Raw genomic sequence first — 15923 nt, 5'->3', positions numbered from 1 at the left:
TTCAAAATATTAACAAATTTACTGTCAAATATCGTTTCGATATCTTTTATTATTTGGTAGAATATAATAGTCGTTTGATTGTATTTCGATGTTAATAATAATTTATCCATCAGTTTAACATCGACATCATTACTTTTAATGATATCGTCAAAAAATTTGAATCCACTAAGAATATAATTAAACAATACTCGTTGATTTTTTATGCTATTCTGGTCACGAGGTAAATGTATCATTCTTTCCAAACTTAGTCCCATATGTTTAGTCACAGATATTATTCGTACATATTCGCCGTGTGTATAAAAAAAATTGTTAGTAAATAATTCAGTTGATATTTTTTCATCGTTATTAAATTTTGCTGAATGCACGTAAGATGTTAAATTTATTGATAACAATATTAATAACCACCATTTTACATGGAATAGTAAATTTTCCCGACTCATGTTTTCACGTCGAATTAACACTCAATGACTATGAAAACAATATACTTCCAAAATTTCATTCGATGTAACTGATATTAGAACGCAGTTGATACCACATATAAAGGCATCGATAAATAATAATTGGCATTATTTTTAGGATATTCTTTGTGTTGGAGCGTAATTAATAATTCGAGAATTTAACGACTTGGTTTTTTCGATTTATTTATGTTCCCTGTCTTCACTGTCGTTGGGGAATCGAAAATTTCAGATCATTGATAAAAATTAATGACTCAATTACTTATCGATTAAGAAATATTAGACAATCGATTGAAATACGTTCTTCAAATTTTTTTAAAAAACAACATTTTTAAAATTCTTTTTTATATTCCCTTGATTTTTGACATTTTTCAAGATCGCTCATAATGAATCTGAAGAAACAATAAGATAATATTTTGAATCAAATATGGCTGAGTTATTAATTGTTCTAATAATTCAACTTTCGATACAAATATTAATACTTCAAATTTCAAAATTTTTGGCGCTTTTGACTTTTTGAATAAATTATATTACCAGAGCTAAATTATTTACAACATATCGTTGAAACAATGCTGTTCAAAATTTTTATATTTTTGGTAAAAATTCAAAATTTCATTCAAAATTATTTTCTTAATCGAAAAAGTCTCAAATTACGCTCATCTTTCTTTCAAAATTTCGTGAACAAATTTCGATTTTCCAAAGAAATTTATTCTTCGACTAAGAAGTGAAATTAATAATGCAACATCTTTTACTTATTTCCACTAAAAAAAATATTATCTTTTCAAAAATTATTTTTCTGTTACTAATTAATAATAATAATTATTATGATATACAGTATTGTGAGCTAAATAATTCAATTAAAGAGTATCAAACCATCATCGTCACCCTAGATAAAATTGCTTTCTTTTTATGTATTATTTTCATTCAATACACCAACACTGCATTGGCTAATAAAAATTCACCGTCCGTACTTAGCTTCAGCCATCGGCTATATAAAATCCTGTGCTGCCAGTTAACTCAGGCACTCGGTGTTTCGCCTAGCAAATCGATTGTACCTCGAAATCGATATTCTTAAACCCAATAATTGTTACCAAAAATATATATCATGAAGGTATACCTCATAATAGCTGCAGTTGTAGCCGCAACAGGCGCACAAGAAATTTCCACAACAGCAGAAGTGCTGCAGAAAATATACTACAAGTAAGTAACCAAAAATTGATTAATAAAAATATTCATCAATTAATTTACTTAAATTTTTTTGACAGATGTGTGGACAGTGAGTCAATGATCTCGTGCGTCAAGCCAAAAGTACTGTCGTATTTGAGCGACGTCGTGAATTCCGACCGGGTTCCAATAACTCGCGATCTCGCGATAATTCGATCCCGCGAATTTAATGCCGATGACAATCAAGACTATTTGGAGTACGAGGGCGTGGATCCTAAGAAAAAAGAGCTTTTGCGTTCATTGATGTTGGAAAAACTTGACTCGTACTTGTCCTCGCATCGGCTGGAAGCTAAATTACCTGAAGCTATAGTCGGTTCTAATATCGTACCGCGATCGTTGATCGAATCGGTGCCTCGCAGTTTGAGTGTTTCGTTATCAGACTCTTCCAGTGGACAAGGTACCAAAATAATCATCTAAATATTTTAAGAAATTGACCCACTGATTTATTAATCATCTTTTTCAGGACGTGGTTTCGTTAAAAAAGTCATGATTCCTTTCTTACTGGGACTGAAATTCAAAGCGACTGCTTTGGTCCCACTTGCGTTCGCTCTCATTGCTCTGAAAACATGGAAAGCACTCACTCTGGGTCTCCTTTCATTAGTACTGAGTGGAGCAATGCTAATTTTCAAGCTGACTAAGCCCAAAGTCGCTTACGAAGTGGTACATTATGGCCACCCACCTGTTGAACACGCTCAGCCTCACTGGGATGCAAACTCCAATGGACCTTACAGTGGATACAGAAAATAATTTTTATTAAAATACAATTTAGATAATTTTATATTTATACTTTAAATTATGTAGTGTAATTATTTATTTTTTTTTTTTAAATAAAAATAAAATTTTATATTTATAATCCTTTGCTTCATGTATTTTTCATTTCAACAAAAATCATCATTAATTGAGTAATTAATAACCATTAATTTATTGATTATGATGAATGAAATTTTTCAAATTATTTTTAATGCGGCTTTCAAAATTAATCAAATACGAAAAATTAGCAGATTTTTTAAGGAATGATTAGTAAAATTTTTTGAAAAGTTTGAAATTTCGAATAACTTTTTTTTAAAGAAGAAAAAATTTTTATTTTATTTTTTGCGTAAAAACTTTCGATTTATTTATTATTCCACTCGTGTATTTTGTTCAAGATAACAATCAGCTTTAAATAAAAGTTATTGTCAAAGTCAAGGACAGAGTGAAAAGATCGTTAGTGTGTCACTTAAGAAAATTGTTATCGATTGTTTTATATTTTTTGTATATCATTAGCCTAAATAGTCGCACAAACAATAATTGATAAGATAACCCAGATAATTTTTCTTGTCTGTTACATGTATGAATGCGCGTAAATACAAAAATACCTATAATTACCAAGATTATTTGAATGAATAATTATTACTGTTAATTAGCCATTTTAATTTTCTATGTGTGAATTTTTTTAATTTTTCGAGTGCTGAAATAGCTTTCGCATGCTAATTTGCTTGACAAATTTCTCTCAATGTACACTAACATAGTGTTATTATTATGATGGTTGAAAAGGGTGAAATTAACCCAGAAGTGATAAATTAACGGGTTCACGTGTACACGAATAGCGATGTGTTGAAAGTATCGGTCGCACTCGTGCTATGAATTTATTATTATTTTTTAAATATTATTGTTATATATATATATATATATATATATATTGCCTGAGCATTTCAATGTCAAGATGTCTGACGCGTTTGGAGGCATGAACCTTTCATATGTGGAATTAATGCACTTCCGTTTTGCTTTGGATTCGCACGTGACATTTTTTTTTATTATAATGAATACATTTTTAATTTATTGAACTATATTTGAGCGTCGCATTTCTTTTCGTAGATTTTTTGATGATAAAAAAATTTCACTAAATATTTATAAACATTAAGCAGATAGTAAAAGTTTTTTTAAATTTTAAATTTCGCGGTTTTCAGATTTAAAAAAATGGTAATAAGAACAGAGTCAATACGCGGGATTAAATAAATATATTTGAAAGCTCAGATGTGGCTGTATTGGGTAGCGGTAATTTTTTACACAGCATTAAGAATACAGGATTAAAAAATATGAACTTTCATTGACTGGTCAAATCATCCCATACATAGAAATTGATAAAGTAACCCCATGGAAATATATATATATCCAAAAAATTCATGTCATATATATGACCCATTGTTTTATTTTCGCGTGAATATATATTTATAGATATTTTGTATATATGTCGATATATATGCAAAATTTATTGGACATTTTTTTTTGCGCACAGAGGTGCCGTTTTTGGTCTCTTTAGGGCCAGTTTTAGTTTTTTGAAAAATTTTAATAAAATTATTTTTGATGTAAGCAATGACAATTAATTTTTTTAATTTATTCAAAGACATTTAATTACTGTATTAAAATGCAAATTTTTTTTAACTTTTCCATTAATCAAAATAAATTATTGTGTCGAAAAATTGAGCAGTAGCTACAAATTGTACTTCTACATGTTATATATTTGAAAAAAAAAATATTTCAAAAATTTTGAATAACTTTTTTTTTAATGAAAAAAAAAAATCAAATTTCCCTCTGACTTTTACTTTTTTTGTACAAATATATATACATATATAATATAAAAAACGTAAGTAATTAATTAATAAAGTATACTATCGATAAAAAAATTTTTAACCGTAAAAAAATTTCTCTTATGGTCGTTATCAATTCGTCTCGCATATAATAAGTCTCTTGACACCGTCCACTTAATAATAAGTGCAGTAGGGTGTCAAATGTAATGACAGCGTACGCAAACGTGTAGATCGATCTGAAATATGAGGACTCTAGTAGCCCATCCCGTTGTTTCGAGCACAACAAAGTATTTTACTCGAGTGAACCGACCTGAGCTCATCAGCAGTCAAATCATGCACAATGAGACCTCGATAATCGAAGACCATACTGAATGAAAAGAAAATTAGTTCTTGCATTAACCAGGTAGGGGTACCTTATAACTCGTGTGAGGACGATACGTATGCAGAGTATAGGTAAGTATAAATAGTCACTTGCTACATCAACCGACATCAGTTGCAGAACTACCGTTGACAATTATCGTCGTCTTCAGTTGACCGTCACCACCAATCGGATCAGATCAATAATAACAATACTATTGTTGTAGTTAAATTTACTATCTGTCATGATGAACAAGTTTGTAATAGTGATGGCAACAGTTGTGGCTTTGGCTGTTGCTCAGCCAGCTAAAACCGACAGTTGGAAGAGTACAAGCATGGATAGTATCGTCGAGCAAACGAAATCCGACTGTGCGCGTAATAATGACGACATGGCTTGTATGAAGTTCAAAGTTCTTAATTTACTTGACCAAATTTTCCGCAAAGACAATTTCAAGGTACTAATTTCTTTCTTTCTTTTTTTTTTTTTATTAATTATTGTTGTTATTAATATTTTTTTTATGATTACAGGTATCAGATGCTATTGAGGTAACACGCAATACCCAATCTGTCGAAGAAACCGCACGCAGTGAATCATCATTCCTTGAAACAGTACAAAATTATCTCATTTCCCACGACGTGACATTCAAAATGCCCCTTGACGCTAAGGTAAAAGTGAGCGCGAGGAACATTGAGGATGACCAATTGACTTTTGACGTCAAATTCGGGCAAGGAAGAGCCGTCGAAGAAGCTAGAAGATCCAAACTCAAGAAAGTTATCATCCCTATTATGGTGTTCGTCTTACTGAAGGCGATGACTCTGATCCCATTGGCCATCGGTGTTCTGGGTCTCAAAGCCTGGAACGCACTTCAGTTGTCGTTCTTCAGCTTCGTCGTGTCTGTGGGACTGGCGATCTTCCAGCTGTGTAAGAAAATCGCAGCCGACAGCCACTCGGCTCCAATTGCCGCTCATGGACCCTGGGAATATCAAGCTCAGTACCGAGGATTCAACGACCAACCGGCTGATGAGTCAGCTCAACATCTAGCATACGCTGCCTATGCTCCAGAATCATAAATTTAAAACGATATAATTTTTGTTCTTTACTGATTAGATGATACTGTTGTATTATAATTTTTTATTTTAATATTTAATAAATTATTTATGTTATTATTGATATACTTTTTGTTTTCAATCCTCATTATCTAATTAAAAATTTAAGTCATTCGTTGGTCAAAAATTTATTTGCCGGGCGAAAAAATGTAGAGCGAGTTTCACTTGATCATTTTTTTTTTTTTATTGACATGCTGTTTTAAATAATACATTTTTATGCTTGTGAAAGCGTGTGGCCATTTTACAAACGATTGAGTAGAGAGGGGCAAAATGGCCCGTTTAAAAAAATTTGAAAAATTACTTTTTTTTTTTTTAAATTAAATTTTTAATTGCTTAGATAATATTTTATATGACCCAGTTATTAAAAGAAAAATATGGGGGCAAAATGAGCCAGCCTAAGATTCTAAAAATTAATGAAATTAAGTGATCAATTAAATAAAATAATTAAGTCTGATTATAAATATATTTTGCTGTAGAAAAGAATTGAAAAAAAAAAAAATTAAATTAAACTCTGAATTATTAAAAAAAAAAAAAACTATTTATTAAATTATTTAAATAAGAAATTTCGGGAACTAATTTCGAGTTTTAAATTTTTCATAAAGAATTTTGTCCCATGTGGTTTAAAAAAGATGTCTATTTTGCCTGCCCACTTCCTTCGTATTTAAGAAGACTGTTATTATTTTTTAATTTTTTAATTAAGGATTAATAAAAAATATATGATGATTTAGAAGGCACAGGAATGTAGTGACACAAAAATAAATAATTCAAAAATAAATATGAGGTTACCCATCTAAAATTCCAGTTATTACTGAACAACCGTTAGGTACACAATAAACGAAAGTCCCGCCTGACAATGAATATATATATATATATATATATAAGTATACATTTTTTCTTTCACATAATTTATCAAATAAATTTGTGGTTTCACTTTGTAACCATCCATAGCCTCAGACTACTTTTGGCAATTTTTCATATAAATTTTATATCTCCAGCAAATTAGCGATTACACAGAATGAGGCTCTACTTGTTCAATGCTCATGACTCTGAATTAAACTGGCATGAAACCATTGGGGTGATCGAGCCAGCAAATTGATCATTAAGAGTTTTTACCACCAAAAGTCATATTTATAAAAAAAATTTTTTTCACCATTTTGGTTTTGAATTCTATTTATTTTAAGTAATCAAATGGTTTTATATACATTTTATAATTTTTATCAACAAGTAGAGTAAAACAGCCTTCATTAAGCATACAGTGAACACATGACAAATTTAAATTACAAAGTGAAGATATTTTAAATCTTTTTTTAATTTGCGACAATTGATCTCCAATTGTTTTCCTCAAAAAAGGAATGCACAGAAAAACTGTCTGTTTCAAATACTATGGTGTCACAGTAAAGCTGAACTATGTTAACCATCTTCAGAAATTGACTTCGGATTTAATCCACGTTCACTCTCAAAATTTTCTACAGTGTATAAATTTTTCATATTAACTTCAATTGCCATCAGGAGACCAACTGTCCGGCTTTACTATAACCATAATATTTAAAAAAAAAAATAATTTCCCCGTATGACCACAAAAAATCTTTATCAAAACTTCAACCGATCATCAATCTCCCGATTTAATTTACTAATTTCCAACCGCCAATAATTAACTGACTTTCCAATTGGAAAATCAGGCAAATTTATTAATTTATTGACGGAATAACTTTAGTGAACAAAAAAAAATAAAAATACCATAGTAATTTCCCAATTATGAATAAAATAAGCAAATCTGATGCATTAACACCAGATGACAATGATGACAATGATAATGACCCTGCACCCGGTGGTAATGAGTTGAACCGGCGATCACTCATTAGCATACAGACACCATCGTATTACATACCAACATGATCGGGCTGTTCCGTTGTCCCGGTACGGCATATAAGTGAATACCACAACGTGCAGCGTAAAACAAACGTCAGCATACCCATCGGCTCATCGACTTATCAGCAACCAGTGACTTGCCTATCAAGCCTAATAATGCAATATATATACTTATACTTATACTTATATATATGTATATATGAAGGATTGTAAGTAAATCGGCTGGCACCGAGTCAGGCGGCAAATGAAGACTCGGTTGTCGCCTTTTCTATGCGAAGTAAATTTAAATAATAAATTTTCTTTTGATAATAAATTCATATCATGTGCGACCGAATAACATAGATACTGTGGTTCGAAATTAAATAAAAGGGACGTGCCACTCCTCCGTCAGTCGCAGTTTGATCGTCGATTGCGTGCCATTGGACCGGTCACAATCGACAAATTTATTTTACTTATTAATAATTTATAATTAATAGCAATAATAATAGAAAAACAAACAATTAAGAGTTTAAAAATAAATTTTAAAATGCGTTCGTTAATTGTGATAAGCATCTCTGTATTTTTGTTATCAACAAGTGGATTAACGTCAGCTTCGAGGCCGGATTTCATAACGAAATCGGTCGATGAGTGTATCGGAGCGGAGTCATGGTCCGGGTGCTTGAAACAAGAGGTTCTGGAATATTTGGACGATAAGTTGGGCACTACCACCGAGGCCCGGTCCCTCGAGTCCGTCGACGAGGCTTTGATCGTCAGAACGGTCAAATATTTGAAAAGTTTTGAGTATGGTGTTAATCTGCCATTTGTCGACGCTAAGCTCAAGTACCGCCCGGGACGCAGTCTCGCGGATTTGGACATCGAGTTCGACAATAATCAAGTCGCGACCTCTCAAGCACGTGGTATTCTCAAGAAAAAATTGTTGCTGCCAATTTTATTGCTGCTCAAGTTGAAACTCAAAGCACTCATGCCAATTTTCGTTGCTCTCATTGGATTGAAAGCTATGAAAGCTTTGATTCTGTCAAAGCTTGCTATCATACTTGTTGTCGGATTTATTGCTGTGCAGTTTTTCAAAAAAGGCGGCATGACACCACCAATGGGTACGTTTTAAATTTCCATTATTTTTTTTTCTAGCAATTAAATTTTTAATAATGAGGCGGCAAAAATCTTTGATACGATTTAATAAAAAATTTTTTATTAACAAGGAATGACGATGGATCCTGCGCCCCCTGCTGGAGCTTACGGAGCACCACCAGCCCCTTCAACGACATCTGGATACGAACCCGTCAACACATGGGACGGAAACGGGCCTTACTCTCGCGTCTGGACACCCAGCAATGGCGAGACTGCGCAAAATCTTGCTTACAATTACTACGCCCCGAGTAGCGGCAGTAATTCAAACTCGTACAGCGCACCACTCAGCTCATCCTCGAGCTCAAGTTCCAGCAGCAGCTCGTCGAATTAATTAATTAAAAATAAAAATAATTATTTATTTATATTTAAATTTCCATTATTTATTCGAGCTCTTCAACGTGACTTGATAAAATCCTTCGATGGGATCGCCATTACAATGACTACGATTTAATAATTATCCAAAGACATGCAAGCAAATAATAGTTAGTTTTTATTTTATTTTTTTTTTTAAGTTATTATTATTGTTGTGATTAAAATAAATTATTTTTATCATGGCGTGTCTCTTTATTTTTTTTATTAATAACTGTACAGATCGACTATTATTATTATTGTTATTATTATTATTGATTTTTTTTTTATTAAATTTATTTAAGTTGTTTTTTTTTAATAATCAATATTGAATGTGTAATATATTTGTTTTGATATATTTATATACTTTTGTTGATAATAATTGTATTATTTTTATGATTTAAAGACAATGCACTCCACCGACAATAGCACGTTTTTTTTTTTATTTTTACATACATTCTCATTTACTGTATTGTGCAATAAAAAATAAATATGAAAAAAAAATACATGCATTTATATAATTTTATTAAAAATATATGGAATTTTTAATTAAAGATTTTATGACCAACACCAACGAAATAGTGATTCTTAGTTTCAAAGAATTTTCCCGCGGTATTTATGAACCTCAGTTTGAATAATGTATACTTTGATAATTAAATGACTCATCACTCATGAGCAATCAATCCATCAGGGTTTGACACTAATGATGACCACCGTGACTTCATAGAGTATCTGATAAACCAATTCGACGACTTTATTTGTGTGCCACTGATATTTCCAGTAGAATCGATCACCCTCAACAATATTTGGAAGTTCAAAAAACGGCTCATATTGAGTTACGATCATCCTATGCAACAAACGTCAACTTATTTGTGGCCAGCGATATCTCAATTTTGGCCTAACGCTAAAACAACAGATGAGCTCTACAGCTCCATTGATGAATTTGAAAATAAAAATAAAAATCGTTCATTATTGTTCGTTGCTCACAGTAATTTTATTTTATTTCAGGTGATCTCACTTAGCAATCTTATAACGCTGTATTATTTTTAATTCAAACAGAAAGTCTAGTGCCAAAATTTTGAGAGCGGTGATGGACACTGAGTCTGTACTTTCTGATGGAGAACTTCGCGCCTCTCCATATCTTATTGATGACTACTATTAAACTGTTGGAAGTTTTTGCAGTTTATAGCTCACAGAAGCTGAGTTAATTTATAAATTTAATTTATTTCGCGCCAAAAAAAAAATTTAATACGTCAGACTCTGTGGTATTATCTCACAATTTTTTTTTTCAAAAATAATATTCAAAAATAAAAAATAAGTGATAGGTCGTAATGATTTCTATAATTCTCAGAAAATAAAAACGTAATGCTTATTTTGAATATATAAATGTGTGTGTGAAAAAATTTAAATAAATAAATTTTCATAAATAAATTCATTTATTATGAATTTAATCTAATTATGCAATTATTTTTAAATTATTCCACATATGATTTCCTTATATGATTATCATAATGCAGACGATAAAATGCATATTTTTTTATAATTAAATTATAATATGCAAAAAAAATTTGCTACAGTAATTATGTTCATTAACTTTATTCATTCACGACGTTACAAGTTTACCTGCACCAGATACAATATCAATAATTTTTATAACTTTTCAATCCTGTTTATCCCATAATAAGATTTGGAATCTATGGAAAATTAATATCACCATTATTATTATTGCTACTTTTTAAGAAATAAATGATCCTGAAGTTATCTGACATCTAATAATTTTTTGAATTTTTGTTAAAATGATAAATTATTAAAAAAAAAAATATTTTAAAAAATTGCACTTGTAGTTTTTTAAATTTTCTACATGTGCATATTTTTAGTTTTTTTTTTTTTGTAATTGAACTGTTGAAAAAAAAATCCGAAAATTGTAAATTGTCTGTTAACTTTAAGATCATTTGTTGATACAGAACTTTGTAATTAAATACTAATTAGTAACAGTGATTACGCAATATTTAACTTACATTATTCTCATGGAAACAAACGAAGAGCATGTGTGCTGTTTCACATTGGTCATTACCCTCTGTAATTAATAAATTAAATAATTTAAATGCACCCAAATTTGAATAACCCTTTATTACAATACAAATTACTATGAATACATACTTCTGCTGCCACATGATCTGATTGCATTGACAAGCTGATCGTGGAATGGTAAATTTTCAGGAACTTTACTGGCGGCTACTTCAACATTCAGAGAACCATCTGCAGTCAACTGAAAATTAAATCCACTAGATATTTTTCCCTCTACTAATTAGTAGTACTAAATTAGTGTCTCAATCAACTAGCCGTTGGCTTACCAAATTCAATTCTTTCAATACACAACCGACGTGGCAATCAAACTGCGGGTCATTTACCATTTCACCTTGGAGTACACGATCGATTATACTGGGATCGACTCCAGTGGTACGATCGCATGTTCTACGAGCCATTCCAAATTTCATAAGATCTTCGGCAGTTATTGCCTGTCAAAATCAATATAATTATTATTGACCCTATACTGTAATTGCGCACCTCAATTACGAATAGGAACTCCCTGAACTAAAATCAGACACCATTTTTGAGACAAACTATTTTTTTTAACGCGGAAAATTTCAAATTTTTTTTCTGAAAATTTTAAATCGGTCTTCCTGCCTTGGCTGATCAATAACCCACCCCTTGAACAAACTGTAACTGAACTCTCTAAATCTGAAACAGTGAAAACCACTGAAAAGTAGTTTATATACACTGTTTCAGATTTAGAGAGAACAATATTAAACAAAAGAAATTTTTGTCTAAAAGATGGTATCCAATTTTGCTCCGATCCCCGTTTTGTGTAACAAGAAGGTTTTTCAAAAATATAAGACAAGTGTCACTGATTTCTACAATTGGTAACTCTGCTATATATATTTATTAGCATTAGAGGTACTCTTTTAAATTTTCCCTATCGAACTTACCGATTCACTCAAAACTAAAACCGAAGCGAAAATGAATACAACTGCGAGTCGATACATGATTGAAGTTTTACTATCAGACAATATTCCATTTCCTCCTCAATACCTTTCCTTTTATACACAACCTGCTCACTTATTTATTTTTTTATAATTCTCTTTTCTCAGAACATTAATTTAATAAATGACAAAGTATCGTCGGAATAAATTTTCCATCTATTAAATGGTAATTACCTAATGCTGATAAATAATAAACCAATAAATTTTTTCATCATTACTCAGCAATATTCGTCTCTATTTAATATCATACAACAATAAAAATCGGCAGCTAATATAAATATTTTTAAGTTACAATGAGATCAATCATTGCAATTTTGTAATTTCATTTTTAAAAAATCTTGTTTATGCATTATTGTTCCACTTTATCGTGATCTCTGCTCCTCATTAACTAGTGCGATACTTATATTATTTATCAGTTTAAGTAAAAATAAAAAATACCAATAATTTTCTTGCCGATTAAAATTATTTATTGACGTTTTATTTTACAATGTCGTATTTCATTATTTTCATTTTACAAAATAAAAAAAAATGATAATAATAACAATAATTATATAATTTTTAATTAGGTTGGCAATAAGTACAGAGCCATTGAGTTGTTATACAATATATATATATATATATTAGTGATTCCTTCGGTCGCCAGAAATGAATAATTATTATTCGTCGTCATGGTGGTGGTGGGGTAGGTGAGGTAATGCCTGTATAACAATGAAAAATAATTAAAATTATTACACAATTTCAATTATATATATATATATATATATATATATATATATATATATATATATATATATACATATATGAACGAAGGTTAACATTGGTGTTGATTATATCGTTCTTATAATTAAAATAATAAAATAGTAATTATTATAATACATATAATTATTTTTATTTTTTTACCTTATTTTCGCGAAGGCACTTGAAAACAAGATAAGCTGTCTCGCATTCGTCATCAGCCTCTGCAATTATAATATAATTATTATTTTTTTTTTTTACAATCAAAACTGACATACGAGGGATAAGTGTCTCCCCCACTACACTGCCCCCTAAATACTACTACTCATTAAAAACATTAATATTGAACGTTATCACCCTATCGTGTTTGTTTAATTGAGTTTTTAATAAATATTATTAATTGCATCATTTGCATGTATGGATATACTCAGAGTATTTCTAAATAATGCATTTTATTATTTTTTTATGCTTTGAAGAAAAAATAAAAGGGACAAATATTCAAATAATGTAAATAATAGAACTTACTTTCTTCACTGCATTTTTTAATAACTTCGACAATTCTTTCGCGATCTGGTAAATCAGCGGGGATCCTCTCGATTATTTTGTCTTTATTAAGTTTTCCATCGACCATCTTTGTAATTTAAATTTAAATACATATATAGTTATTACATGATTTTTTTTTGTATTATATTAGACATAAAACATTGATATATATTGACATATACATACAGCGCCTTCAGCTTTCGCAATACAGGCATGGAAGCATTTTATTTTTTTCTCGGGTTCTTCGTCCTTCTTATGGTTATGAAGATCTTCTTTGGTGACTCCTGATTCTTCAGCACACTTTTTAAATATTTCAATATGCTTTGCTTTCCTGTCATCATCTCCCAGTACCTAAATTTTCAAACAACAAAAAATATAATTCAAATAATAATTTTCCCGCCCTCATAACGCAATCGGCAGATTTAAATCTTATGAACCAGATTCCTTAAAGCCCAATCATTTTTTTTAAATTTAATCAAATTTTATTTTTACCTAAAATTCGATCTGTCGATTAGACAAAAAAAAAAATTATTAAAATCATCTTTAAATAATTTATTTTTCAAATCAATTTATTTTGATAAATCAAAGTCTACAATGTTACCAAATTTTGATCTATTTTTTTTTTTTTATATTTAATACGACCAATATGTCCGGAGTTATTGATTATCAAAGCCAAAATGGACTTTTTTGCTTTGATCAATGATAACTCGGCGCCAACTCGTAGAGATTTTTTGAGGCCGCCAAATTAAAGGGCATAAAATTTCTTAAAAGAGTCAAAAGGTTAGATTATCCAAAAAAATTTATTGAAGCCCATAGACTTGTTGAAAGACGAGCAAAAATTTTGAAAATTTTTTTTTCGTCAAAAATTACAAATTTTTTTTCGATCCCTTAATTTTTGGGACTAGTGTATTTTAAAAATCAAATTGACTTTCTACAAAAAAATGGAGCCCTTTTTTAAAATTAAAATTAAATACTAATAAATAAATAAATAAATAATAATAAAACTTACTCCAGCTACAAGAGCACAAGCAACGATTGCCAAAACTAACCCACGCATTGTTTAGTAGTAATGTATGTTGTTTAGAGAATACTCAAAAAATATTATGTTTAGAGTGCGAAAAAATTTGTCTTATATACCCAGCTCACAGTAATTAGCTCCCGGTAAACATGGCAAATGTAATTGACATCCACGTAATACTATTATTATATATTATTTATCTTTATTTTAAATAATTATATTTCTTTGTAGCTCACGTTATCATTTATTTTTACGATCATCATCCAGATCACACGGGCATCGTCGTTGGTGTTGGTGACCAATCGACTTGAATATTTATTACTTTGAATGACTTTTTAATTTTTAGTTCGGGGAATCACATAAGAGTAATTATATATCTGAAAATTACTTCCTTTCCAGTTGTTGTTTATTGACAATAAATACACCTACAAGATTTTATATATATATATATGTATATCTATATTTGTATATTCATATCATAAGGAAGTATCATATACTTGTTTTACAATGTTATATTTATGACAATACTGAGCATAGCTTCTAGCCTTGAATTTTTATTTTTAGTTTAAGTAAATATTAATAATCAGTATCTACGAATGACTATTTCATTTAAATTATATAAGTAATTATCTGTTATTATATAAGGCGCAAAATTTTAAAAACACGCGCCAAAATTAAGACCTTTTTTAAAAATAAAAAAAAAAAAAATAATTTTTTGTATGGAATTTTTTTTTCGTGAGGTCCAGAAAAAAATGGGGAAGCTTGACCACTTGAGGCAGAGTCCAGAGGTTTATTTTACCTCGCAATTGAGGTTTATTCAATGCCTCCCTTGGAAAAAAAAAAAAAAAAAAAAATTGGCCGCTATAAAGTTTTGTCCGAAGTGACCAAGTTACCCCATAGTTTGTAGACCCGATGATTAAAAAATAAACTTATGCGCCCGGGATCCTTGATTTAGAGAAAATATTTTTTAGTTATTAGAATTTTTAAAAAATTTAATGAAAATGAATTTCGCGTTCGAGGTGTGCAATAATTTGGAAAATAAATTTTGATGACGATTAAGATTATTTTCAATTTCAGAATAATAATAAACAAGAATAGAACGTGTAATAGAAAATGTTTATTTGTCCTCGGACAGGTGATTCTCGTAAGTTATATATCTTAAGTGTGGAATATTTCTTAGTGTGTAAAGTCACAAGGCTGCTTATATTATTAGTCATCGCATTATATTAATCTTCCGCTTGATCTGGATAATACTTGATTGTTAATTTGCATACTAATCTTTATCATTATTTGTTTTAATATCCTCGTGATCATTACTGTCATTCACTGATTTTAAAAATAGCTGACAATTATTTGATGTTACTCCGGGGTAATGATTTTTTGAATTTTCACCCAGGGGAATAAAACATCAGTTTTTTTAAAATTTATTTCCTAGTTTGAATTTTTTTTCAAGCGGCAATTTTATTAAAAATTTCATAGCCTTGAATCTGAGAATCTGCCAAACTTTATAATTTTATGCTCTCATTTT

At 29.9% G+C, this 15923-nt stretch overlaps 5 protein-coding genes across 5 annotated transcripts; 3 read left to right on the top strand and 2 right to left on the bottom strand.

The window, feature by feature from the left end:
- The first annotated feature begins 1472 nt into the window (after positions 1-1472).
- On the top strand, positions 1473-2532 carry LOC103571757 (osiris 18-like protein). The gene is made up of 3 exons (XM_008550032.3): positions 1473-1655; positions 1721-2076; positions 2143-2532. The coding sequence occupies exons 1-3, from the start codon at positions 1561-1563 to the stop codon at positions 2424-2426; spliced, it is 735 nt and encodes a 244-aa protein (XP_008548254.1). The 5' UTR covers positions 1473-1560; the 3' UTR covers positions 2427-2532.
- Positions 2533-4732: 2200 nt separating this feature from the next.
- On the top strand, positions 4733-5774 carry LOC103571756 (osiris 19-like protein). The gene is made up of 2 exons (XM_008550031.3): positions 4733-5058; positions 5132-5774. Exons 1-2 carry the CDS (start codon positions 4849-4851, stop codon positions 5672-5674), a joined length of 753 nt encoding a protein of 250 aa, XP_008548253.1. The 5' UTR covers positions 4733-4848; the 3' UTR covers positions 5675-5774.
- Positions 5775-7978: 2204 nt separating this feature from the next.
- LOC103571755 (osiris 20-like protein) lies at positions 7979-9262 on the top strand. The gene is made up of 2 exons (XM_008550030.1): positions 7979-8673; positions 8779-9262. The coding sequence occupies exons 1-2, from the start codon at positions 8106-8108 to the stop codon at positions 9036-9038; spliced, it is 828 nt and encodes a 275-aa protein (XP_008548252.1). The 5' UTR covers positions 7979-8105; the 3' UTR covers positions 9039-9262.
- Positions 9263-10641: 1379 nt separating this feature from the next.
- LOC103571754 (general odorant-binding protein 69a) lies at positions 10642-12121 on the bottom strand. The gene is made up of 5 exons (XM_008550029.1): positions 12046-12121; positions 11410-11574; positions 11216-11324; positions 11074-11132; positions 10642-10749 (listed from the first exon to the last, which is right to left on the bottom strand). Exons 1-5 carry the CDS (start codon positions 12100-12102, stop codon positions 10726-10728), a joined length of 414 nt encoding a protein of 137 aa, XP_008548251.1. The 5' UTR covers positions 12103-12121; the 3' UTR covers positions 10642-10725.
- A 428-nt stretch (positions 12122-12549) lies between these two features.
- Positions 12550-14492, bottom strand: LOC103571753 (general odorant-binding protein 56d). The gene is made up of 5 exons (XM_008550027.3): positions 14387-14492; positions 13564-13728; positions 13360-13465; positions 13000-13058; positions 12550-12797 (listed from the first exon to the last, which is right to left on the bottom strand). Exons 1-5 carry the CDS (start codon positions 14432-14434, stop codon positions 12756-12758), a joined length of 420 nt encoding a protein of 139 aa, XP_008548249.1. The 5' UTR covers positions 14435-14492; the 3' UTR covers positions 12550-12755.
- Between the last annotated feature and the right edge of the window lie 1431 nt (positions 14493-15923).

The sequence above is a fragment of the Microplitis demolitor genome, chromosome 10 (genome assembly GCF_026212275.2).
Source record: "Microplitis demolitor isolate Queensland-Clemson2020A chromosome 10, iyMicDemo2.1a, whole genome shotgun sequence".
Taxonomy (NCBI): Eukaryota; Metazoa; Arthropoda; class Insecta; order Hymenoptera; family Braconidae; genus Microplitis; species Microplitis demolitor.
Note: the sequence above shows the minus strand (reverse complement) of the source record. Positions and strands in the feature narration are given on the sequence as shown.